Here is a 27,057-nt window from a genome sequence, read left to right as displayed (position 1 = left end):
TTCTTTATATGCAAGTAAACGCAAGAAAAAGTTAAGAAGTGAAATGATTCCATTCAGATGTTTTGGTAAACAAAACACTACGGTGCTACCAAACAGACCCTTATCAGTTTACTATGCCAACTGTTCAGCTGATAGGGTTTGACAACTTGCTGTCTACCACTACCTAGTGCAATGATGAGTGATGACAAACAAACAACTCCTAGTGGGAAACCAAGAAAACAGGACATAAGGCGGCATGTAGGGATGGATACCGCGGTTACTCTCTCCGTTAAAACTTAATGGTTTTGGTTAATCGTTTGTACATGTATGCTCTCAATAATATTACATTTTTGAATTAAAAAAAAATCATAGTTTAACAAACGCAGTCCTCATGTGTACAATTACGGAGAGAAAAGACATGAAACACGGACAATTGCAAATAGTTAAGAGCGTTTGACCATGCAATTAAAGTTTTACGCTCAATCAAGCATATGAGTATTGCTTGTAAGGAAAATAGGGGCACTTGGGTCCAATTGTTATTCAGAGGAATGCAGAAAATGCATGCAAAGAGCCAAATTTCCCTTTTTGTTTTGTCCAAAGAGGCACACTTTCATAGGCAAAAGGGACCAAACCAAGGATCCTATGTCCCAACTTTTTGACTCCGACAAAGTTAATTAACCAAGTTAGGATTAACCACTCCTAATTGACATCAAATATCAATGACATGACTTGCTAACTATTTCAATTTGTTTTCTATTTCTCGACGTTATTAGATGAGTTATTATATATATATAATAATAATTATTATTTTTTTTAGGATTTGAGTGGTAAAAATCACATCAATCGTATCAATAATGTACAAATCACAAATTTTTTTAAAGGTATAATATCGTCATTATTAAACTTTCATCCGGAAAAAATTGAGTTAAAAATTTATTATTAATGAAACCATCCTGTTACAAGCAAGTTCTTCTTGTGAAAATTCAGAATTATTGATCAGAAAAACATTAAGAAGTTTTATTAATATCTTTTTGTTCTTTCTTATGGCAGACGCGGCCATGGCTTTTTGTAGTTTTGGTACTAAAGTTGAGAATCAGATGCCACCTCTACCCTGTCCCATGTGTTTCCTTGAGAGCCACAAGCACTAAAATTAAGATTGGCTTTTGGAGGGAAACAGAACCATTGGATACTAATCTTAAATTAAATTTGGTTTTTGGAGGGAGAATTTATTTTTTGAGATTAGGTTTTCCTTCCTCTTTGTGGAACTAGAGAGCGCTGAAAAATATACCCCATCTACTTGTAGTGTTCTCAAAATACAAGTCGGGACACTACGTATCATAATAAAAGTAGAAAAACACAAAAAATTACATCCCATCTACTTATACTATGACATCAATAATGTACTCGGCTCATATTCCGGGTACATGACAAAATGTCTCTATTTGTGCGAAAGAAACATTTTCATTATTTCCCCGGCAATTAAGGACTTTTTTTAGTATAATGATATATTTTACACAAAAGGAGGGAGAGTTCGGCTAAATTATATAATGAGCAACCCAATTTAGTATCAAATTCACCATCCATGAGATTTGAATATAAAATCACTCACTTACAAATAAAGAAAAATATTACTAGACCATTTTTTTTTCGCGAAAGAAACATCTTCATGATTTCCCTTGTAATGAAGAACATATCATGGGTACTTTTTTTTTTTTTTTAGTATAACGATTTATCTTACACTAAAGAAAAGTTACACAATGGTTAATCTAATTTGGTATCGAATTCGTCACCCACGAGATTCAAACTTCAGATCTCTCACTTACAAATTAATGATGAATATCACCCGATTGTAGTTTTGAATAACATTATCAAGTACTTTTAAAATATCCCAAAATTATTGTTTCGTTACAATTTCCAGCATGCAGCCAGTAGCAGAACACAGATGGGTTGTGTTCTCCAGTCCGGTCCATATCACACCCATTGCGCTCCATACATTTTTTGCCCAAACGCATTTTGTTGTATTTTTCCTTCAAGTTAAGACCTTCAGCTTTTGCTGCTTCCTTCCAACAGATTTCCTGCCTTTCATTTTTTCCTTGTATTTTCATGTTAAATTTCAACTTTTGAGCCAAATGTCACTGTGAATCTCTAGAGTAGTAATGTCATTCCAGACAAACTGAAGTGACCACATTTCAATTTTCCACTCTCCCATTATTTCCCATATTTTAGATTTCTCTCTCTCTCTCTCTCTCTCTCACTCTCTCTCTCTCTAGGAAGTGGGAAGAAGAAGAATGAGGGCTAATAGCTCAGCTTTGAGCTGGGTTCTGCTCTGCTGCTGCATAGTGTGGTCTTCTGTGTATGTTGAGGTGACAAAGTGCAATGTGGTGTATGATAGGAAGGCTCTTGTTATTGATGGGCAGAGGAGACTTCTCTTCTCTGGCTCCATTCACTATCCCAGAAGTACTCCTGAGGTACCATTTTTCCCCATCTAAAATTAAAGCCTACTTTTTTTTCTTTTTTTTTTTTTTAAAAATGTTAAAACTATTTTTCTGACCAAATGTGATTTCTTTTGCAAAATTTTGATGACCGTATTGCTAATTGGACATGATAAGTGAAATGCAGATGTGGGAAGGTCTTATACAGAAGGCCAAAGATGGTGGCTTGGATGCCATTGACACCTATGTCTTCTGGAATCTTCATGAACCTTCTCCTGGCAATGTAGTCATTGTTTTTATTTGACTTAATTTCTTACATTTCTCTGAATTTTGTGCACATTATCCCTTTCTCTGTTTGATACATTGTTCTTACTATTATTGGGTTGTAGTATAATTTCGAGGGGAGGAACGATTTGGTTCGGTTCATAAAGACGGTTCACAAGGCAGGGCTCTATGTTCATCTTCGGATTGGTCCTTATATTTGTTCAGAATGGAATTTTGGGTAATGATCATTTTTCCTCAGCAGTTTTTCGTTTCGTCGATGAATTTCTTTTTGAATGTTTCTATTTTCTTTAGGGGGTTTCCAGTTTGGCTGAAGTTTGTTCCAGGCATTAGCTTCAGAACAGATAATGAGCCTTTTAAGGTCTGTGTTTTTTTACGAAGGACGGATATGTAATTTGAAAACTTGAAGTTTTCGGTCAATTGTGTGAATTAATCAATGATTAATGTTTTGCTTATTTTTGGTGTTGCAGTCAGCAATGCAAAAATTTACACAGAAAGTTGTCCAATTGATGAAGAACGAAAAGTTGTTTGAGTCACAAGGTGGCCCCATTATCCTTTCTCAGGTAACTTCTGCTACTATTTTTAACTCCTGTATAACATTTCAGTCAGCTTAATTTTGAGCACATCTATGTACTAGGTTACCACTTGACACTGTTTTCGGTTTGGATAGATGAGCACACTGATGATTCGTAACACTAATTGTATTTGGATTAATTTACTTTTTGTTCAGATTGAGAACGAATACGAGCCAGAAAGCAAGGTGTTTGGGGCTTCTGGTTATGCATATATGACCTGGGCTGCAAAGATGGCTGTTGGAATGGGTACCGGGGTCCCATGGGTAATGTGCAAGGAAGATGATGCCCCTGACCCAGTGGTAAGCGAAATGTCTTTGCCCCACTCTATGCATACTTCTCTGAACAAGTCAATAAGTCACATTCAGTTATCATTCCCGTCTCCTTTATTTACCCATCAAACTCTATTTTCTACTAGGAAATTTAAGCATCCGACGAGTTGCATTTATATTAGCCAATTTATTTTGGGTTGCATCCGACGAGTGGCTAATTAACCACTGGCAACGAAGTGAATCTATGCTTAAGTTAGAGTTGCTAACAAGTCTAATTTATTTTGGATTGTTTGAATGCTGCTGACAGATAAACACTTGCAATGGTTTTTATTGCGATTATTTTTCTCCCAACAAACCATACAAACCCACGATGTGGACTGAAGCTTGGAGTGGCTGGTAAGTTCTACATCGACCTTTGCTCTCAGAACTGCAGCTTGAGAAGTGGTAGATTTACGTTGTCCTGTCTTCTTAAAGGTTCACAGAATTTGGTGGCCCAATTTACCAGCGGCCTGTTGAAGATTTGGCATTTGCAGTTGCCAGATTCATCCAAAAAGGAGGCTCCTTCATAAATTATTACATGGTCAGTCAATCCCTTTGCCGTCTGTATGCTTTGAGATAGAAGACAAACATTAAAGTATGAAAACTTCTTATACAAAACATTCTGCAATCCAATGATACCTTATTTCTGTCAATGTAAATCCGATATATATAATGCATTATCATATAGTACATCACTCCCAGAGGTAACTAATCATTGCATGCAGTACCATGGAGGGACCAACTTTGGAAGAACTGCTGGAGGCCCTTTTATAACTACCAGCTATGACTATGATGCTCCCATCGACGAATACGGTGAGAAAATTGAACCCATTCGGCAGTGACTTTCCAAATTCATAATCTTTCTTCAGATGTACGTCGTGATGTGTAAATAGTACTAGACTACTAATTTGCAGTCTTCTAACTCATAACTGATTTTATAGGCTTGATCAGGCAACCTAAGTATGGCCACTTAAAGGAACTCCATAAGGCTGTCAAGCTATGTGAGTTAGCTCTGCTGAATGCGGATCCTACTGTCACAACCTTAGGGAGCTATGAACAGGTTTGTCTGCTTCTCTGAGAGCGTGTAAGTAAGAATGTCATTTACTCTGAATTTCTGCAGTAGAAATCAGTAGAGTTTCAAAACGTCTTATACGTTAGTTAAACAAGTAATCACACATGAAAAAAAAAAAAAGTAATCTATCTAATGGTCAAAGGGATTCTGTTTTAAATGAGGCCATGCCATATTGAATACCACCTCCTTTGAGAAGCTATGAACTAAGCTTAAGAATGTCTTTCTGGTGGTTTTCAAAAGGAAGTCTTCCTTGAAGATTTGTACAAAATCAATTTCAACCAGATTGATGTTTTGGAAACTTTGAACATATGGAAGTTGATGCTTGTTTCTAACCAGAGTGACTCAAATTCCAGGCACATGTATTCTCTTCCAAGTCAGGAGGCTGTGCAGCTTTTCTCTCAAATTTCAATACAAAGTCAGCTACAAAAGTGACTTTCAATAACATGAACTTTCACCTCCCCCCTTGGTCCATCAGCATCCTTCCAGATTGCAAAAATGTTGCATTCAACACTGCCCGAGTGAGTTACATAAACGAAAGTAACTTTGGAATGCTTTTTTACTGGTTTTGTTCCACTTTAGTATAGTGTATACACAGAAATGATAAGCAGGTAGCCATGCATTCTGTTGCAGGTGGGAGTTCAGACATCCCAAACACAACTTTTGCGCACTAACTCTGAGTTGCACTCGTGGGGAATCTTCAACGAAGATGTTTCTTCAGTGGCTGGTGATACTACAATCACGGTCACTGGCCTCCTAGATCAGTTGAACATCACAAGAGACTCCAGTGATTATTTGTGGTACACGACCAGGTGAAATAAAACCACTAAAATGTTTTATACCCAAAATATCTTCTAACATGTATATCCCTTTGTTAAAACTAAACTATTAATAACTTGATGCTTATAGTGTTGACATAGATCCATCAGAATCATTTCTGGGCGGAGGTCAGCATCCGAGTCTAACTGTGCAGTCAGCTGGAGATGCTGTGCATGTCTTCATAAATGACCAGCTCTCAGGTAAACTGTTGATCAGCTTGTGCTGAGAGAAGTACACCAGCTAGTTATGATCTAATGGAATACCTATTGGAGTCTCATTAAAAGATGTATATGTTCTATAATGATAGGATCGGCTTCTGGGACAAGGGAACACAGAAGATTTACTTTTACAGGAAATGTCAACCTGCATGCTGGACTGAATAAAATTTCACTTCTCAGTATAGCTGTTGGATTGGCGGTTAGTTCCCTAATTTCTATTTTCGCTAACTTCCAATGCTTTGATGTACAAAAGAAAATTTATTGTTGGCTATTATGTTTCGAATTTCTATATTTTCTTTAAAAATTTGTGATGATTATTGTACCTTCGTTACAATAAGGAATTAGCCATGGAATGTGAGAGACATATGACTATGAGGGTTTCATCATTGCGATGTAATTGTTCAGAGTGAGAACCCCACATCGGGGAAAGAAGGGACAATGCATGTGCTTATAAATAGTTGTGCTACTCCCCATATGTCCAATTGGTTGATGGTGGAACCTCAACTTCGTTAGTAATTGAGTCAAAGGGAACATCGGAAGCACAATGAAATTCGGGTACTTCAAACTTGTATTAGTTTTTGAGTTCGTATTTCTAGTTTTGCATCTCTGTAATACGTGTATGGTTTACATACTGCATTATCTATCTTGTGCAATCTATTTTGTGATTGGTCTGTGTAAAGCTTGCGTTGTTGTTTAGGTTTTGCTTACATTGATCTCTCTCTCTCTCTCTCTCTCTCTCTCTCTCTCTCTGTTTTTAAACCAAGTCCAAAGTTGAACCTTTAACTGAACTATTTTCTGCTTGATGTCGTTGAAGAATAATGGTCCTCACTTTGAGACGCGGAACACAGGAGTGCTGGGACCAGTTGCTCTACATGGACTAGACCATGGAACGAGAGATTTATCTTGGCAGAAATGGTCATATCAGGTCGGTCTTTAATCTCTACTTCCACCTAATTCCAGTGACTCGTGTACTTGAGGAAGCCCAACTTATTCTTTTGTTTCTTTATACAGGTTGGGCTAAAAGGTGAAGCCGCGAATCTGGATTCTCCAAATTCCATTTCGGCTGTGGATTGGATGACAGGGTCCTTAGTGGCACAAAAGCAACAGCCACTGACATGGTATAAGGTATGGAAATGTAACTTCCAACGTTGAAGCTTGACCAAATGTTTTACTCTTATTTCATATGGTTCTATCTAAGAACTGAATGTTGGTTGGAGGGTGAATTGGAGTTCGTTCGGCCTCCTACTGCAACGTGGTTTAACAGTTGTTGAATGCGTAGGCATATTTTGATGAACCAAATGGAGATGAGCCCTTGGCTTTGGACATGGGTGGTATGGGGAAGGGTCAAGTATGGATCAACGGGCAGAGCATCGGAAGATACTGGACTATTTACGCTGATGGCGATTGCAGTGCATGCACATATTCTGGTACATTCAGGCCTAAGAAATGCCAATTTGGTTGTCAGCATCCAACTCAACAATGGTACCAACTTCATTCACGGTTTAGGGTACAGTAAATCCATGCAGAAAACACAGTAAGAACCACTTCAAGAACTGAACTTTAATTCTGTCATGTCTCAGGTACCATGTTCCTCGCTCTTGGCTGAAGCCGTCTAAGAACCTCTTGGTAGTATTTGAGGAGATTGGTGGTGATGTATCAAAGGTTGCTCTTGTGAAAAAATCAGTGACGAGTGTTTGTGCCGAGGTTTCTGAAAATCACCCACGCATTACAAACTGGCACACTGAGAGCCATGGCCAAACGGAAGTGCAACAGAACCCCGAAATTAGCCTACACTGTACAGATGGACACTCCATTTCTGCTATTAAATTTTCAAGCTTTGGAACTCCATCCGGAAGCTGTGGGAAATTTCAGCACGGCACCTGTCACGCTCCAAACTCAAATGCTGTCCTGCAGAAGGTACTTCTCAGATATTGCTCCTAATTTACTGCAGTAAAGAGTTATAAGTTTTCCAATCAACTCATAGAGATGTCAAAGTTTCAACGTAATCGAGATTTTGGTGATGTTTTATCTTGACAGGAGTGCCTAGGTAAGCAGAAGTGTTCATTGACCATATCAAACACCAACTTCGGCGCGGACCCTTGTCCAAGCAAACTAAAAAAGTTATCTGTGGAAGCTGTTTGTTCCCCTATAAGCACTTGAACTGCCATGACCGCTGAACGAAAGAAAAACTGCCAGAACCAAATTCGAGGGTACAAGACCGAACTTGTGAAAAATTTAATGCCATACGAAAATTGGATTAGGCAGCCGCAGAGCAGTGTTTTAGCATCAAAATATAGAATGTCACATTTGGTGTATGGAAATGTAAAGGTATTGTCTACGGAAGTAGGCATGGAATGCTGATCTTTTCATACAACTGAAAGGAAGCTTCTCAATCACAAAGCTTCCCAGTTGAAGTTTCGATTCAGATTGAGGATGACAGGAGAAATTCGTATTCAACTTGACTTTAAGGAAATGATAAACACGCACACTGGTTTATTGTCAGTATAAGCACCACCATATTTTGACAAATAGTCTTACGACATTTTGGAGATTCTAATTTTATCATCGTCATGTTGGAGTAATATTAGAAAATATGAAAACAACACAAGAATTCCAATCACAATAATCACAAGGAAAATCACAACATCAATAGTATACAAGATTAACATAAACGAGAGAAAGAAAAATTGACAAACTTGAAGATTGAGGCTTGCATAAATGCAATGTTCTAAAGACAAAATTTCGTCCATACTGTTGTACTTATAGTTCGGTAGGTGTTCATCTCTTATAATTCAACAATCTATAATTTGAAGTCAAAACACTTCAATCTTCGGACTCTGGCGAATTTGATATATTCTGTACTTTCAAGACACAACTCGGAAGATATTTAATAATGAGAGAGACAATAAAATCTTGGGGATTAAACTCTACTCTTTATTATTTAGACGACTAAGATGGTTGAGTTTATATAGAACTCAAGCCACCCTTTTTGAAACATTGTGATTGTTGCTTAAATTCCAACGAATAAATACAACTCATGAATTTGAATTCAATCATGTGCATTAACTTTCACATATGGTTAGTGCGCTATTAGCATATGAGGTGTTAACAACTTTCTCACTCAAACATTTTTGTTTTACTTTTTTGGCTCTACTTCACATCTTACAATGTTGTTTGATGATTAGAACCGTCTACTTTATTGATCAACCTTTAAAGATTAACTTTGCAAAAATCAACCAAATAAAATCGTTGTCAAAATTTCAATGTTTAAGTGAGTCTTGTCTATTTATTGGAAGACGGTTGGATGATCGAATGATTTCAAATTTGACTAATTATTTTCTTACAAAATAAGATGTAAGCCGAAAATATTATACAAGGAGGTCCAAACGAACAAGTTGCTGAAATCCTACTCCACAATATGGGTATCAAGTATCAACTCATCTAGTACAAATATATGGTCTACATTTCACGAAAATTTTACGGTGCTTTGGAGCAAAGGATGCTTCAATCTTTCTAACCTTTAAATCTCGACTTTTAATTAAAATTTAACAGTTAGAAATTCCGAAATATCTAATACTCCGAAACACTATAAAAATTGCTGAAAACTTCAACTCCAACCTCACAATTCCAACTGGGGAAGTCACAACAATTTCATGTTAAAAAACAGTCAACAAAGAAACCCGAGTCAATACGTAGAAGAAAAAGTCCCCTCCAATAAAGGAGCTATTATCCTCTCTGCATGCGTCCATGCTATGCCCCTACAATCCAACCCCTCGTACGAAGGAACTAACCCCCCACGTTTCTTCTTCCGAATTCCAAATTCCAATTTCTGCGTGTCTGGTTCGGGCGATGAGCTTCTAGAATCTCCGCCATGGCCAAACCCAAAGCTCCGAGACGAACGCTGGACTCATACACCGTCAAACCCATCAACAAAACCATCAGAGGTACACCACTTCCACTACTCATTACTCGGAATTCAGTTCCCTATTTCTAAAAATTCAAAATTCGATTCGGATTCTCTGTAAATTTGATTTCTGTGTTTGTGGGTCAGCCGGTGACTGCGTCCTGATGCGGCCGTCGGAGCCGGGGAAGCCGTCGTACGTGGCGAAGATCGAGCGCATCGAGGCCGACAGCCGCGGCTCCAACGTCAAGGTCCACGTCCAGTGGTACTATCGGCCGGAGGAGTCGCTCGGCGGCCGGAGGCAGTTTCACGGCTCCAAAGAGGTCTTTCTCTCCGATCACCACGATGTTCAGAGCGCCGACACCATCGAGGCCAAGTGTACGGTCCACACCTTCAAGAGCTACACCAAGCTTGACGCTGTTGGAAACGACGATTTCTTCTGTCGTTTTGAGTATAATTCCTCCACTGGGGCTTTCAATCCCGACCGCGTTGCCGTGTATGTTTGTTCTTCTTTTGCTTCAAATTGGTTGAATTGGAATGGAGATTGAGTTGTCAGTTCTTCAACTTTTCTTGTTATTTGGTGTTTAGTATTGATTTCGTGCTTCAATTGCTATGATTTGGTTGATTTCTATTGTTTTTAGAGTGCATTAAATATAAAAGCAATGAACTTTTGCTCACTCTTCATTGTTACTTCCATCATACATTGTAGTAGTCTCTGGAAACTTTAAGAAATACGTAAAACTATGGGCCCGTTTGATAACAATTTTAACTGAAAACTTGTTTGATTGTGAAAACTTAGAACTGCTCGGCGAAGGGCCATAGAAGTGCGCTTTTAAAGCGCATGAATCAGGCTCTGAAGTGAAGGTCACAGGGGCTATGAGACCCGATTAAGCGTACGAATTAGGGCTGGAAGCCCTAGTAGCAAGCATAAACTTTAAAGTAGCCCCAAGCTTGTTCATAAGTAATCAAGATGAATGGTAGTCCAAAATTTGAATACTCAAAACAGTAGCTTTCTGTTTTTTTTTGAAAACTGAAAACAGTTACCATGCAAGTTTTCAGTAGTAAAAACAAAATCGAAAACTGAAAACGAAATGGTTGGCAAACGGCCTCTAGAACTAAAAGCTCAAAACTTTTCTTCATTGATTTAAGTTTTATGCATCTTCATCTGGTCCTTCACCCTTAATTCTCAGTTTCCTATCCTTCTGGTTATCAACGTAGCTTGACTTTCAAGATTTCGTTTTCACTCTTTATCTTATATAGGTTATACTAATATTTGAGTTTGATGAAATCATAACCGAAACATATTTTGAGCCTTGAGCTTAAGTGTCCAATTTTTTATTAGTTATATAAGTTTCCCACAATTTTTGTTTTTGCTCATGGCTGTTAAGTTGTCAGCCTTTCTATTTGATCTTTGTGAACAAGCTCAAGTTGTTGCCACATTGGGTTTTGGAATGACTGATATCAAAATGCCTCTTTTTGGGTTTCTGATGTTACGTGGCAGGTATTGCAAATGTGAGATGCCTTACAACCCGGATGACCTCATGGTTCAGTGTGAAGGTTGTAGTGATTGGTAAGTTAAATGTTTAAGTTATTTAGTTGTTTGTGCGCTCCCCACGCTAATGCCTCACGGAGGGTGGATTGGATTCTTATCATAAAGTTGAAAAGTTGGTCCTTTGTCTGAATATTTCTCTTATCTCTTGATAGATTTTATTTATCATGTTTTAATTTACACATGCATTCAGTTGCTAACCAGGTGCACACTGAAACTTGGCTGTTCCCTTTTACTAGATCTCGAAGACTATGACTTTGTACTTCTTATATATTTCAGACGGACCTTTCTGGAGTGTAACAGATTTTTGAAAAGCTAACCTGGTTGATTTCATTATTTTGCACCATTGTTTTTCTGGGGTATAAATTGCCTCTAAATGCTGGAGGGGAAATTGTTGTGAACTTGAAGTGGATGGATGGATTATAAATTTAATTTTAAAGTAACTGTTATTCATAACTTGAGGGGAAATTAGGGGAAGTAATTGGTTAGTTCATGGAACTGTGTTCATACACTACTACAGGTTAGCATTCAAATATACATAGTTAACGTGCCATACCATCATGTTAGTTATTACGAGGAACTTCTTGAATGTGAATCAGCTAGACATTTTGTTTATTTGTGCACCAGACGAAGTCTCAAGGTGTTGCTCCTTCTAAAGAAGTATACCATTTAGAGGAACTATTTTTAGATGGAATGTTTTGCTTTACCCTTTTTCGGTATGCATATATCTCTGATATTTGTCCCAAATTCCCAAATGCTAACATGGAATAAGCATGAAGCATACTGACAAGTGTATAACCTTATGCTGGTCTGCCTTGAGCATGTGGTGTGTTGCCGAGCCATTGCTTTCCGCAGCTTCTGAGGTTGACACTTGAGGGGCTATTGCTTGAGAATAGTGAAAACAAAGGCATCGAAGCACGGATGCCTAGTCTTTTCTTAAGTGATATGCTTTTTGTCTATTTTCACTTGTACTTTCTTCCCCTTGCCAATCCTTTTATAATACAGATGCAATATTCAATTTACTGCACTTGATTCAGGTTTCATCCTGCTTGTATAGACATGAATATACAGGAAGCCAAAAGACTAGATCACTTTTTCTGTGAAGGCTGCTCTTCCGAGGGTCAAAAGAAATTGCAGAATTCCCATACTGCTTCCAGACACCCTGATACAAAGGTACATTTCTTTTGTAAGTGTTGGATAAAATTTAAAGTTAGGTTTACCATTATCATTCTTGGTTGCATGTGGAGTTGTGGACTCAATTTGAATTGCATGTCCTCTGGTAATTGACATGTTGTTGGACATGTTTCGGATTTCTTTATCTATTATTAAATGACTTGAAGACACATAGGGGCTTGTGATGAATATATACTCTCAGTTTTGAGACCAGATTGAGTTGAATAGAAAGAACAGAAAAGGGTGTTAAAAGAAACCATACATTGAATAGAAAGAAACTTATTACAAATTTCCAGGACTATTGGTTGTAGGCATCATTGTTCAGACTTAATGAATATCATACAGTAGGCGACGAGGCAATGGCATAAAAAAGCAAATATACTTATGTGTTCATTAAGTTGTCCGACTTTATATGAATTTTAAAGCGTATAATTTGTTATGAGAACGACTAGTATTTGGAAATGTAGGTAATTTAATGGGTTTGTTTGAAGCTTGATTTTGTCAAGACTCAAGAAAAAACAACCAAGGCAGTGTTTATCATTGATGGTTGTTGGTCTTTAGCATCTCTTTGAAGCCAATGGCCACAAAGTATTCTTGAATTTCATTCATGTTGTCTTTCAGGTGGATACAAAACGGCGTCGGAGGTGATATTGTATATACAAGTCAATCTGATAAACTAGAGGTTGTGGCCTTCTGATCATTGGTAGGGCTTAAGCAAGCACGGAGACGGGAGACATGTCTTGCATCACAAATTGTGTATCTATGAGTTAATTGGAAGACGAAAACTAGCTTGAAAACCTTTATATGTAATTAAGTAGATCCTCTATCTATTTAAGGTCGAGGACGTGTATGTATGTATGTATGTAGTTATGGAATGTAGAATTGTGAATAATCCGAACGCATTTATTCCCCTACTGGATCTTCCTGCTTAGGTCTAGCATCGAGAAGTTTGGACACTATATATTTCACTGCTCCCGCGTTGCAGAAATCATCTCGAGACACTAGAATACAATCATCAGCCATGGATGATCTGTATCCAACCAACATGAAAGATAATACTCGTAAAGAAAATGAAACTTTGTCAACTGGATCACTACTGTAAAGGTACCATGAGGAAAACATGTATTACTTGTCACGATCTTGCAATTGCTGGCAAAGCAGTATTATAAATTACCCACAAGGCTTAAACACATGTCGAGCTTTCTTCTCATAGTCTTTTATCAAGTACACAGACCACAAGAAGCTCAAAATACCACCATCTCAAATTTAAATTAGAGTCACTTCTGAGGTCCGAGTACCTTAATAAAAGCCATTCGCACTTAATAACAGTCAGGGTGTATTGGATGTTTTTTGTTGAATGAAATATTCATAGTGCTTCTCTGTTTCAGTTGCTTGCCTTTCTCTTGTGAGATTATTCAGGCTTTGTTCTTCTAGTTGTTTACGTTGTAGGCTGGTACTAGTAACAGAGCTTTGGAGTTTTCAGGTCTCTTCTCGCACTAGAAAATAATGGACCCTATATTTTAGTTTTCATTTTATTTTATTTTGTTTCTGTCCGTTGTGTCCTGCATCAGAAAGTAAGAGACCAAAAGAGATTGCCACCAACCTCCTTAGCTAAAGACCAGAGTCGATGGCCGAGGATTTGTGTTTTTTTATTTATTTCTATATTCTCTCTAGTGGTTAGTATTTTTTACTTTTTATATTTTATTATACTAAGAGTAAGATGCCACACGAATTAAGATTTAAAATATACGATGCACATAATGCAACTCTTGTACAGTTCATGGTCCATGGCCTTTCCACTGCTTTTGAGTGTGAGTGCGAATATTTATCATGTAACTTTAGTGGGTTAGTGACAACGAACATATTGTCCGATGTAACAATGGATTCTCCAGTTTGAATGGCACCCATTTTTTCATTTAAAAAAAACAGAAGATGTACCTATTTTATAGGTGTAAGACATATTCTAAAATCATAAGAATAACAAGAAAACATTAGGATCACGGATTTAATAAATCGAAATTACAATAAACCAATTATAAATTACTTATCTATAAAATACGAAAGACATTACTTCTTGCAGATGATTAAGGAGTCTTTTACTTTTAACAAGCGGAAATCTACACTGCACAAGTGCTCCGTGGTAATGGTAACAGTAACGCGAAACAATTATAATCTATAATTATATTAAAAATCAAAAAAGAAATTCCGTTGCCGGGACTTGAACCCGGGTCTCTCGGGTGAGAGCCGAGTATCCTGACCAACTAGACTACAACGGAGGCTGCAATTCAGTGTAACTATATGATATAAAAAAAAGTCCTAATGACTAGACAAAAACACTCAACGTAAAACAAATATTAGAAAGAATCTATCCAATCACCAGCCATATTAACTGTTTTGCGCTCATAAGAAGAAAACGAAGCTTTATTATATCAGCTACAAAAAACATACATCTCATTTGCATAGCTCTCTTTATTCAAAACAAGTTGGTGGCTTCATATTACATTGGCAAAAAAGATACAGACACTTGTACAAGTAATGCCACTCTATTCCGTACATTATACGAGACGTTATAACGTTTAATACCTCATCTTTTGGGGAAAATGGAAGAATTATAGCCCGCTATCGCGAGAGTGTGAGTTGAAACTTGTATCTCTTTGTATATGTTTGTTTTAACCTGTCTTTGATCTCTTCCATACAATAACCGTTCCGTAGAAATCAGATGATGCTAACAAGTTCTCTCCATGGTTCCAAGCAACACCAATAACCGGAAATCGATGACCCTGCAGTTGGATATATTTTGGTCTTTAGGGTCCAATTTCATACCATAGGAAAGAGTAAAACCTTGTGTAAAAATAAGACAAACCTGTAGCTTGTTTACACAAGTATGCTTTGGCCGAGTTAAATCGTAGAAGTAGACATTGGAATCCTCACTTCCGGAAACTAGGCATTGTAACAGTATGACTGTCAGCAAACACTAAAAGAAAAGTAGTAATGAAGTATGTGGTAACATTGATATTGGCATACAAACCTATATATTCTCCTTTTTCAAGGGAAAGCAGTGGACAGAAGGAAGCCCGGATGCTGTATATTCGTGGATTTAGTTTCAGTGAGCAACGGAGAGTCAAATAACCCTGTATTTCCAGAGCAACACTACAGCATACCAACCTCACTATCAGTGGCTTGAAATTTTGAATATACAACAAAAGTAACAGGGCAGGTTCAGTGGCCAAACCTGAAGAAAGATAAACTTCCATCTTGAGTACACGTAAGCAAGACAGGGCCCCGAGCCAACAGGGAAAAACTTCGGTACTGTACAGTTATGACTGCAGATTTCCGCCTTGTGCTACTTCGGTGACGATGAGAGCGAGACAACATTCCTGTGTGAGAATTCATGCTTATAGAATATATACAGCCCTGTAACAAATTATCCAAGAGAGTGTATGAGTAAAAGGATAGGCAGCTCATTGGAAGAGAACTGTAAATGAATATATGCAATAACACACCGTCGCATCGCCACAGAAAATGAGCTGTCCAGTGTGAGCATAATCCATGGAAGTAACCTCACTGTCAAAGAATATTTTATGAATGACCCTCCCAGTGCTGAAATTGAAAACCTGAAATATAGATGTAAAGTTCCACCAATCAGATACAATCAAATACAATCAATTAAATTGATAATATCCTTGCAACCCTATGACATTATTGGAGTTAAAAAAAAAATGGTTCTCTCATGTTTCGGAAAAAGATAAACAAAAATCAATGTAGCAATAAAACTTTTTGTGTGGGGATGTCTAATGAGATGTTCCATTATGATTGTAATGCAATTCCTACGATAAATGGGCATAGTGTTCATTTTATCAAGAGCAGTAAGATCTTTAGTTATAAAGTATGAATCCATATTCATATTAATTTGAGATCCAAGGTATTTTTTAAACTAAAAGAAATACAATTTATACTGCAGGACCATTGGACCAGAAGAACTCATACTCTAACAAAACAAATTTTTTAATGTATATCATACTCATCCTAGCTCAGATGAACACCCAACTGCCTTCCAATCTAAATAAATAGCAGAAAAGAAAATTCCACAAGTTCCATCCTAATGCCCAAATCTGACTTGCTTCAAAAGCACTTCCACACCAACCCCCTTATATTTCGAATATCCTCTCATTTTTCTTACCAAATAAACCAAATAACTACTATCACCATAACACATAAGGATACCGTACAACCCGTGATGCTTTAGCTTTTTTCCTGTCCCCAATACTTTATCCTTCACAAAGTAGAGCAGAATAATCTCTTGGAATAATCCATCTCACCCCAACCTCTGACAATAAACTGTGTCACAAATTTCGAGCAACGGGACAAATAAGGAACACATGGTCAGCACCTTCCCCAGCAGCCATGACTTACACAAGATACACCAGTGAGAAAATAGGCATGCAGTTGGGCCTTCTTTTCTGATTACTTACGTTCAGATGAACTGATGATTAACAGAAACATGTAACATGTATCAGTTGTAGTTTCCCAGGGAAATCACCCGCTGTACTCTTCTTTGGTGCCCATATTCAGTCTAAATGAATAGATAATAATGACAATATGACTCAAATACCTGTACCTCATCCACTTTACATTAAAGTACAAGTTATACAATGTGTTCAAGTTTCAACTGTGAATGAACATAAGGTATGCAGTCATTACCGTAACTTCTTTGTCTGCATTGCCAGCTGAAAGAAAGTTATTATTTACCTGCATCGAGAAGATAACAGAAAAAAAACAAAAAAAAAAAAAACCCTTAAATGGCAGTATTTTCATGTCCAAAATAAATATAAAATGGGGTAAATGATTTTCACTTTGCACTGAAGTCATCCATAGATTTTTATGAGGAATAATACTGTATTAAGACCTCAAAATGCAGTAACAGTTTGTCATCCACGGATTGTCAAGGGGAAAGCCAATATTAACTTGATCTGTGAAGGTTTAAAAGGGAACGTTATTGCAAATGAGGGTCATTTGAGGCTAGTGAACGTAATCTTCTTTGAGAATCTGGTAGAGCAAAAAGGAACATAACCTCCGATACGATGAACGGAATAAAACCAAATCTAAGTCCTAATTGTACAACTTTGGTATGATGTCCTTCCAACGTGGATTCACGTAGAACATCGCGCCACCATACGAACATGGTATATAGGATAAATATGAGGCCCAAACTGAGAAGTGTTGCACCCCCTTGAAATGGGTGCATGTACATCACACCTCCTACGGTGGTTGCCAAAGCTCCGAGTGAACCCGAAATAGGCCATGGACTTGGATCTACCAAATGATAAGAATGCCTCTGAGATTCAATCATAAACCACTTTGCCTCGGTTGTATGTAAACCCCCCCTTCACCCCTCTTCTTTGAGAATCTGGTAGAAAGGCAACCAAAAAGCCTGACAGGTATTCTATGCTGAAACCAGTACTTGGTTTGAATAAAATGACTTGCATTGATGAAGCAAAAAAACACTTTAAACATGCTTTTATAGTAAGATAACCAATATAACAAAAACATTGTGGCAATTTCGAGGACTGAACTTTCTTAATTTTTGTGCACACTTACAGGGTGAAAACGAATACACAGTTGCGGAGACACTCCATATATTACTCGAATACAAAGGCCTTTTGAAATCTCCCACACTCGTACAGTTTTATCCATTGATGAGGATGCAATGTATTGATTGTTCGACGAAAAATCAAAGTCTGAAAAATGAACCAGAATTTCAAAAACGGATAGAAAGAGAAGCTAAAGAGATTTGCATCTTGTATAGATTACGGACTTGATGTTCAACTCTTGCATATCATGTTTCTGTTACGTTTTTAAACATTAGAACCACTAAGGATACAACCTATTAATCTACTACTGGAAATTGATTGCCTAAACCAAAAAGGAATTTTGGTGGTACCAAAGTGTGTACTTGGAGCAAATTGCAACCTAGCACTTCTGTTTTCTACATCTCAAGGAATAATAAAATTAAAGTCTTTGACCGCGAGATTTTACTAAAACATGGCTACAAATATATCATAACAAAAACAAAAGAAAAGACAACAGTAGCAATACCAGTCGATCGAACCTGTAACATCTTTGGAGTGACCATGCAGATGCTTGAGGATTGAAGGTGGATCAGAAACAGTGCATACTGTCAAGGTTCCATCTGATGCTCCATATGCAAGCAGATCAGAACTCATGTGCCCAAACTTCAAAACCGTAACTGTACATAAAAACCAATGAGGTTTCAAATTTCAACCTTTTTAAAAGTCACGTTCAATCTCAGCTTAATAACACAACAATGGGGTCCCTCTAGTCTAGTACTCAATGGAAAATACTTACCAGAGGCTTTGCACTGATCAAAGATGCAATGCATTCCTACAAACGAGTATGCAGGTTCTGCCCGCCGAGGATGTGGGTGGTCCCTATCACTTATACTGGAGCCAAAACTTCTGCGAGGTGAAGGTTGACTGCCACTCTGGACATCCTAAAATAAAACGAAAGTATAACAAAACCAAAAAAGGAAAAATCCAGGAAAGAACGTACAAATGACAAACTTTCGCATTGTGTTCAAGGGTCATTGATTTTACGGTTCGAAAAGCTAAAGAATTACATGTCCTCATTCAATCAACCGAAAACGATTAGAATGTGCAACAAATGCACACTATATAGGATTAACAAAAACCCATAACGTAATGGAAATTGAACTCGAAATGCACTGCATACCCTGCCAGGACTCCAGCTTTCGACGTCGTACAAAGGGGACAGTGGACTTGTAGGCAGAATCCATCGCCCACTGATGCATGAAGCAGTAAATTACCCTGATGTCAGCATACATTACGAATTTAAGAAAACAAACTAAACACTCACTAATCAGAAAATTAACTTTCGATTTCATCACGTTTCGAGAGATTAGCAAAGCTTTGATATGAATTGATCGCCGACCTGTTTCCGGGAGTGGTCTGGAGGCTCGGAGTCTGCATCCTCTCCCAATTCCTCGGCCGCCGGATGTAATTTCGAAACGCGACGTACCCTTTTCCATTGCATCTCCAATCCTTCAACAATCAGAAGCAATAACAATGTGACTGGAATGAACGAAATGAAAGTTTGAATATGCGAATTGTTGAGTGAGAAGGAGGAGGAGGAGAATACTCGGCGGCGATGAAATGGGGACTGGGGCTTGCGAGAGAGGAGAAGGCGACGGATGCCAATGTAGTCGGGATCGGAGTCGGCGGGAGCAGGTTGAAGCAAGCAGATCAGCAGTTCTGGATCTCCATTCTTCTCTTTCTCCTTCTCTTCCTCTGGTGGAACACCACCATCAGCATTATTATTATTCTCCTCCTCCTCTGCTGGACCACCATCACCCCCACCACTGCCCTCGCCGTCGCCGCTTTTCTCCGTCATCTGAGGAAGGTGAAATCGTTTGACTTATGAGAAATATTACTCTTTGTCTCGTTTATGCTGCTGGATCACAAAATTAAAGAAACTGGAGAAGCTGAGATCAAAGCTCAACTTTTGGTTAAAATTAGCTTGCTTTGCTATGTCTAATTAAACTAGGGTGTGCTATCCACTTCTCTATTTTATTTCTCACACACCCATTAATAATTTCTGTTCGTTGATATTCTTTAATTCATCTGATTCGACGATTTAAAATTAAAAAATTATGTGGAAAGTAAAATAAGATGTGTAAATATCACATCCCTAAACTATTAATCATAATTAACATTTAATTCGTAAAGTTTGAAAATTGAATTCTTTTTTATTGTGAGTTAAAAATCATCGAGGATTTACGCATGAACTTGTAAGTCATTGTTAATTTTTATCATAAACATTTATTTTAGTTAATACTTACTCAACTTTTATTAATGGCAAATTATATGTCCACCAAATTTTCTAAATTTTAATCAAATATTCTGCCCATATTTCTAAGGTGGAAAACATTCGAGGCACTTAAATAGTAAAAATGTCATTATGTTGAGCTCTTTATACGGAAGTCGATACATTAAATTGGCATGATAGAGAATTGAATTCGCGGTAGTGAGTGGCTAGAAGTCATATTTAACTTCAAATGAAGGGAAATTAGGATCCATCGATAGATTTTGTTAAGTTAAATGTTAGATTAGTTATTGACGGGGTTTGTACTTATGCCGTCATGCAATGACTTAACACATTTTCACCACTATGATAAAATGCCACTTGCGAAAGGAAATTGATCATGATAAAAGTTCTGGGATAAGTGAAGGAAATAAAAGCCTACGGTGGAAATTGGAAAAGCGGTATGTACAAGTTCATACACAAGTTGGCTCAAACATCACCTGCTATTGTGTGAGGAGGTGTTTTAGCTTCAGGAAAGAAATTCAGATGCAATCGGTTGTATATATGACATTTAGTCACATGAAGAGTGAGATAAGCACAAGAAGATAAAATTTCGGTTGCACTACAAATTTTGTCCAAATTGAGACTCGAAACACAATACTAAACTGCAAATTATAATTCAAATGGTAAGACTTAAAAACGTTTGTTTGTATAAAAGTTGAATAGTTTTTATTTGTAATTACAAAATAAAATATAACATTAAAAGTTTGCTTTACATTTTTTAACCAAGCACACAAATAAACATCTTTAAGCACTTGAGTTACAATTGTTGCAAATTTGACAATGGTTTATATAGGGTATGTCTTTCTCAGTGTGTTTGTACCCGATTAGTTTTTAAGGTCAACATGGTGTTTACGAATCACTAGAGTTAAATTGATCATCAATTCGAATCCTGATTTGACTCATATATCAACAAAGTTAATGCTTGGTTCATCCAATTCGAACAGAGGAAACTCAAGATGGTAGAGAAATATTTATGTCAACAACTCACCGAGATATTGGATGACAATTTACTTAACATTTCAATAAATTGTTTTCTTATATACGATCTATATTATATTTATCACTCAATTGCAGTTAACTATTTTGTGTACTAATATCCGAAGATCAATTTCTAGACATGTTTAGAATTCGAGCTGGAAATCAGGCTTGAGTTTATGTTGGATCTAGGCAGGCAAGACGTCAATCCAACAGAATAAGATGACAATGGCGAGGTCGATTAGGGTTTATGTGGATATTTACTTAATACCTAATTGTCCGGTAAGGTTAAAAGTCGGATTAGGTTGAAAAGGGTTTGAGAAAGTAAAGATAAAAGAACAAGAAGCTAACAACTAATACATATAATGAAAGTATTTTACTTAGTGTACTACAGTTTAGTGATATTACTTTTAATTTATAAATAAAAAGTTTTAAGTTCGAATATCATAAATGTCGAGTTTGGTACTAATTTTCTAGAAATCCCCCCAATTCAAAAAATTGTTTCCTACTCGATTTTCCATTTTTTAAGTTTAAATTGGATTTATGGGTAACTTATAATTATATTATTTACACATTTCATAGACTTAACCTTTTTCATACCTAGCTTTTTTTATATGTTCTCCCCCCTCTCTCTAGGAATTGGCTATATACCTGTTATATGGTTAACCTATATTCCTTTTTTGGTTGTCGGAAAGGAAAAATTGTTGGAGCAATATTAGAAAATATGAAAAATAACAATATAATTCCAATGATAATAATCATAAAGAAATTCACAACATCAATTATATATGAGATTAATATAAACAACTAGAGAGAAAATTAGAAAAAAAACTGATAAACTTGGAGATTGAGGCTTGTATAAATGCAATGTCTTAAAGACAGAATTTCGCCCCTACTCTTGTGCTTATAGTTCGGTAGGCGTTCGTCTCCTAGGATTCAACAATCTATAATTCGAAGTCAAAACACTTCAATCTTCGGACTTTGACGAACTTTATATATTCCGTACCCTTAAGATACGACTCGGATTTTTACTAAGACATTGGAGAAAACTCTTCTCTTCGGTCCATTAGATATATGGGATGTTTGAGTTTATATAGAACTCAAGCCACCCCTTTTGATACATTGTGACTGTTGCCTAAAATTCTAATGAACAGGCGCAACTCTTGAATTTGAATTCAACTATGACACATGACTCTTATTTTTCATTCATATAGAAATTAAATATTATAATATTAATTATAATATATAATTTCTAACAATCACCCACATGAATGAAAAATTAGGAAGAATTTGAAAGTATAGGCGGACAAGAGATGCATCAGGAGATGTGTCTTTTGGACTTGAACCTACCCTAGTGAATACTTATTGGATTTAATTGGTGACGCAGTGAATATGGGATCTTGAACTATTCACCCCAGTAGTAAATCGAGACAATAAGCAACACACATCACTAATCCTAATATATTCTAGTTCATACGGTTGTGTTCATTTTGGTCCTGAACAAATCTCAGATTCATGAGAGCTTTAGAGAATTTAGCCATCTCATACTCATAGAAGTGACCCACTTCTACTTTCACATAGGTGACCACTGATTAAGAATACTCTGCAATATTCCTCTTATTTATAAGATATCACTGTCATTAAGTATAAATATACATCCTAAACTTCTACAAACAACACACTTCTTCCATCATAAGAATGAGGTATATAGTGTGTTAACTTCTTTGAATAATGCTCGACCAATTTGCCTATTGAACTTAGACCATGGGATCTCCAATCAACTAAGTTAGGTTTCCGCCCAACTGATTCATTAGTTATGTTGGCTTTAGCCTCATTCCCCTCGATGATCAACTTACTCTCTAGTCTAACCGTTAATAATTGGATCCACCACTAGGTTGACTATCATTAATGGTGTGCAAAATCCATCTTGTGAAATTATATTTCATACGAGAGTAGTTGTTTGACATTGTTTGAAATGTCAAGTCCTCAAAATTATATTAGGACTTAATTACTAAGTAATTTGCTAACAATAAGCACATGGGTAAACTCCTCCACATTTAAGGTATTTGTAAGAAGATCTTTAACCTTTCCATACCTTAAACAATTACTCATTACAAGAGATGATATCTTAAATGTCATTCAATTGGCAAATTACTTTTAACCAACCCCTACCAATTATTTCACAATTGTTGTTTCTTTTAATGCTATCATTAAATCGATCACATTTTCCACTTTAAGAAGTAAGGAACAACTAAGATAGACTCTATTTATCTTTTTAGGCCTTCATGCCTCAGTAGAAATTATGAGAAAGTCACTTCTTGGCTTTCATTATTTCCTTACTATGACTAACATGCATGACCCAATGGCCATGTCCATTCGTATGCTTACTTAATAAGCATCATTATGTCGAATTCAAATATGCGAAATGTCTTTCATATTTTCAGTATGGTATTGTCCTTTTTGAAAGACCCCACACTTTCATGATTATTTCTTCATATTAATATCACCTTAAATGACGCACAATATCATCCTGGGCCTCTTGAAATTTATAAATATATCACTTTGAAGAAACCATATAAACGATTTTGCAACATTATTATCACTATATGATAATACATCTAGTCGGTATGTAGAAGTTTACATACTAGCCCATGAACGCATTTGAATATGTCAATGACTAGTTGGAAAGGTCATACCCTTTCACTATCAAAAGCAGCACTTCAAATGGCATGCTTTTTCTTTGAATCTCACATGGCAGATTTCAATTTTCAATTCCACCGCATTACAAAACCATCCATTTGTTGAATAGTTGCATCTTTATGCAACTTAACCACCACATGGTTCTATATGACTCAAAATCCTTGACTCAAATATAATGGATATAAAACCGCAGGCATGGAAGGCTGGAAGCCGCGGTCTCACGGATTAACACCCAATGATCAATCCCAGTTATGCAACGGTTTGCATCTTCCTACGTATCAAGATATGACTTTCCTGATATAAGAGCAACCTTTTAATAATGAATTTCTCATAAACTGATATTGCTTATTAGTTTGATTCTCTCCAGGAATCACTTAATAAACCATGCACTAGTTTAACGAGATGCAACCAGAGGTCCCCTGTCTTAATCATAATATCAGTTGAAAAGGTGCAGCGATTATTAAATTCAAAACATTCATAACTTACCAACATAACCAATTGGCATCACAATGGTAACCTTTTGGCATACCCATATTACATAAAACTCTTTAAACATAAAAGCATAAAGAGGATATTATATCAGGGCATTTTCATCATGCCTAATTATGCGATTAGCGACAGTTTTGCAATATATCTTCGTGCTTCAATATCTCAATTAATTACTCATGAATGAACATTCATACATATAACATATTATAAATCATGCCGACAAATTCTTGGCCACATACTAATATAAACAAATGATTAATGCAGAATGAATTCAAACAATTCCACTGTCATTAGTTAACAGGACTCTGCATGTATATATGTTAAGAAACTTTATTCAGTTTACCAAACCAAACATCCACGTTACATATTAGATCTCAACTTATAAAAATAAGAAACACACAAATGTATCTTAATCATCAATAATTCCCATAACTCTTTCGTTGTTTTGTATGCTAAACATACAATCCACAACATGTGGTTCTGAAAAGCAAGAGAAATTATTTCCAATATGCTAGCGTAATTTTGTTGGTGAATCATTCTGCATTAAGAGGCTTTGAATTTAAATACACACATTTTATCATGTGTTGTATTCAAGCAAAGCAATTTTTCTAGAATTTGGAACCGCCGATTGCCTTTATTACCGGATTACTAGAAAGTAATTCAAAAGGGCCTTTTGAATTGAATCTTAAGTAGTCTATCAGTGGTGCGAAGCGGCTTTTCCCCCTTGTCAATATTCCCGGGTAAGAAAGCAGAACCTCACCTCTTTCACGGCGGCGATCGAAGACTGGGAAATAGTTGTAAAAAAGGCTCCACTTTACCCAAACAACACCGTCAATTTGCGTACTGATCACTGTATCAATTGCAATGTTTCTTCAATCCAAAACCAGTCCCTCAATGGCAATTGATCTTTCGCTATTTTGTATACTGAATATACAACAAACAGTGTGCATCTTGCCAAATGATCTAACACCAGACTCATCAACAAGTAGTCAACTTCCTTGCTGCTTTCTCTATTTTTCTCAATTTAATTCTCACAACCATATTTTTCAATTATTGCATAATTAAAATTCTGTCTTTAGATTGTTGGAGCAATATTAGAAAATATGAAAAATAACAATATAATTCCAATGATAATAATCATAAAGAAATTCACAACATCAATTATATATCAGATTAATATAAACAACTAGAAAGAAAATTAGAAAAAAATGACAAACTTGGAGATTGAGGATTGCATAAATGCAATGTTTTAAAGACAGAATTTCACCCCTACTCTTGTGCTTGTGGTTCGGTAGGCGTCTGTCTCCTAGGATTTAACAATCTGTAATCCGAAGTTAAAGCACTTCAATCTTCGGACTCTGGCGAATTTCATATATTTCGTACTCTCAAGACACGACTTGGATTTTTACTAAGATATGGAAGAAAACTCTTCTCTTCGGTCCATTAGATATGTGGGATGTTTGAGTTTATATAGAACTCAAGCCACCCCTTTTGATACATTGTGACTGTTGCCTAAAGTTCCAACGAATAGACGCAACTTATAAATTTGAATTCAACTATGACACATGACTCTTATTTTTCATTCATATTGAAATTAAATATTATAATATTAATTATAATATATAATTTCCAACAAACACTAGCCGATGAACACACTAGTATAAATATAAGCCTTAATATTAATCTCAACAAAACCACCTTTAATTTCCTTGGCTACGTACTTTGCGTTGGACGTCTTGAATTACCTCCGTGCGTTTGTTTGTTGTGTAGCAGTGTACGTTTTAGCTGATTTTAGTCATCAAGATGGATTTAACCTCGGTGAAGCCAATCAATACCAAAAGCGAAGAAAAATCGGAAGAAGCAAGTTCAACTACACCCACAGCTAAAGAGGCTAGACTAATGCGACCGGAGAATGTGCGATGCCCACCTGCCCCAAAAAAGTCCCGACCTTCTAAAGCAGCATATATTAATGGAATCGGTTTTCCTCCGGTAGTTGGTTTGGAGAAAACTTTCAACAACTGCTAAGAGAACAAAATAGTAAAGATTAATGCAGAGATTAGGAGTCTTAACTTGTTTTGTTTTGCATTTTAAATAATTACTAGTTATCCTTCCATGGATGGATGCTACTTTTATCTTTTCTGTAATCGTTTGCTGAGAGAAGCTTATAGTAATGAATAAAGATTTATGTAATCGGTTTCATACATTCTGTATCTATATATATGTGTGTGGGTGTGTAGCTTTACTGGATGCTTTTGCTGTTTAATTATTTTTGCATGTGTACCTGGAATTTGGAATAGAACGCGAGGATTAAATAGTAGCAGCTTGTTGCTATGTGAAGGAAGTTGAGGTTTATTGTAAAAGTAATTGGCAATATGAGAAGTAACCCAACTTACTTATACGCTCATGCAAGGTTCTTTCTCTTATCAATGTGTGATTCATCTCAACATGCTCCTGTCACGTGTGACAAATTTTCAAACCAAACACATGGACGACACAACCGAGGTTACGTGGAGCATGTGTGGCTTCACACACAGGATAACCTGCTCTGATACCATAAAAGAAGTTAAGGTTCACTATAAACCAATTAGCAATATAAGAAGTAGCCAACTTACTTATAAGCTCATGTAAGTCCTCTCTCACCAATGTGGGATTCATCTCATACTATGTTTGTAATCATGCTTCTAAT

The 27,057-nt window shown here is 36.6% G+C and overlaps 3 protein-coding genes and 1 non-coding gene across 6 annotated transcripts; 2 read left to right on the top strand and 2 right to left on the bottom strand.

Moving 5' to 3' along the window:
• Positions 1 to 1,886: 1,886 nt before the first annotated feature.
• On the top strand, positions 1,887 to 8,184 carry LOC137727503 (beta-galactosidase 5). Its single transcript, XM_068466354.2, has 19 exons — positions 1,887 to 2,447; positions 2,599 to 2,694; positions 2,801 to 2,913; positions 2,988 to 3,054; positions 3,164 to 3,256; positions 3,424 to 3,567; positions 3,845 to 3,933; positions 4,012 to 4,117; positions 4,302 to 4,389; positions 4,518 to 4,636; positions 5,002 to 5,166; positions 5,279 to 5,457; positions 5,555 to 5,664; positions 5,772 to 5,881; positions 6,497 to 6,607; positions 6,694 to 6,807; positions 6,962 to 7,164; positions 7,263 to 7,599; positions 7,720 to 8,184. Exons 1-19 carry the CDS (start codon positions 2,268 to 2,270, stop codon positions 7,840 to 7,842), a joined length of 2,547 nt encoding a protein of 848 aa, XP_068322455.2. The 5' UTR covers positions 1,887 to 2,267; the 3' UTR covers positions 7,843 to 8,184.
• A 1,180-nt stretch (positions 8,185 to 9,364) lies between these two features.
• On the top strand, positions 9,365 to 13,236 carry LOC137727504 (chromatin remodeling protein SHL). Its single transcript, XM_068466355.2, has 5 exons — positions 9,365 to 9,626; positions 9,734 to 10,079; positions 11,085 to 11,153; positions 12,170 to 12,305; positions 12,927 to 13,236. Exons 1-5 carry the CDS (start codon positions 9,554 to 9,556, stop codon positions 12,951 to 12,953), a joined length of 651 nt encoding a protein of 216 aa, XP_068322456.1. The 5' UTR covers positions 9,365 to 9,553; the 3' UTR covers positions 12,954 to 13,236.
• A 1,272-nt stretch (positions 13,237 to 14,508) lies between these two features.
• Positions 14,509 to 14,581, bottom strand: TRNAE-CUC (transfer RNA glutamic acid (anticodon CUC)). Its single transcript has one exon. It is a non-coding gene; the product is annotated as a tRNA-Glu (tRNA).
• A 127-nt stretch (positions 14,582 to 14,708) lies between these two features.
• LOC137729027 (uncharacterized) lies at positions 14,709 to 19,888 on the bottom strand. 3 transcript variants are annotated; one of them, XM_068467845.2, is made up of 12 exons: positions 19,482 to 19,888; positions 19,275 to 19,384; positions 19,056 to 19,125; positions 18,672 to 18,816; positions 18,415 to 18,552; positions 17,904 to 18,043; positions 17,007 to 17,054; positions 15,809 to 15,919; positions 15,538 to 15,719; positions 15,334 to 15,455; positions 15,169 to 15,245; positions 14,709 to 15,085 (listed from the first exon to the last, which is right to left on the bottom strand). In XM_068467845.2, exons 1-12 carry the CDS (start codon positions 19,731 to 19,733, stop codon positions 14,975 to 14,977), a joined length of 1,506 nt encoding a protein of 501 aa, XP_068323946.2. In that variant the 5' UTR covers positions 19,734 to 19,888; the 3' UTR covers positions 14,709 to 14,974. The 3 variants fall into 3 exon arrangements, with proteins under 3 accessions (XP_068323946.2, XP_068323947.2, XP_088534469.1); XM_068467846.2 differs by having other exon boundaries at positions 18,672 to 18,807; positions 19,482 to 19,845; XM_088678343.1 differs by having other exon boundaries at positions 19,015 to 19,150; positions 19,482 to 19,837.
• Positions 19,889 to 27,057: the final 7,169 nt, after the last annotated feature.

The sequence above is a fragment of the Pyrus communis genome, chromosome 10 (genome assembly GCF_041283825.1).
Source record: "Pyrus communis isolate YQ-2024b chromosome 10, ASM4128382v1, whole genome shotgun sequence".
NCBI classification, from domain to species: Eukaryota; Viridiplantae; Streptophyta; class Magnoliopsida; order Rosales; family Rosaceae; genus Pyrus; species Pyrus communis.
This window is presented reverse-complemented; position numbering and strand designations above follow the sequence as displayed.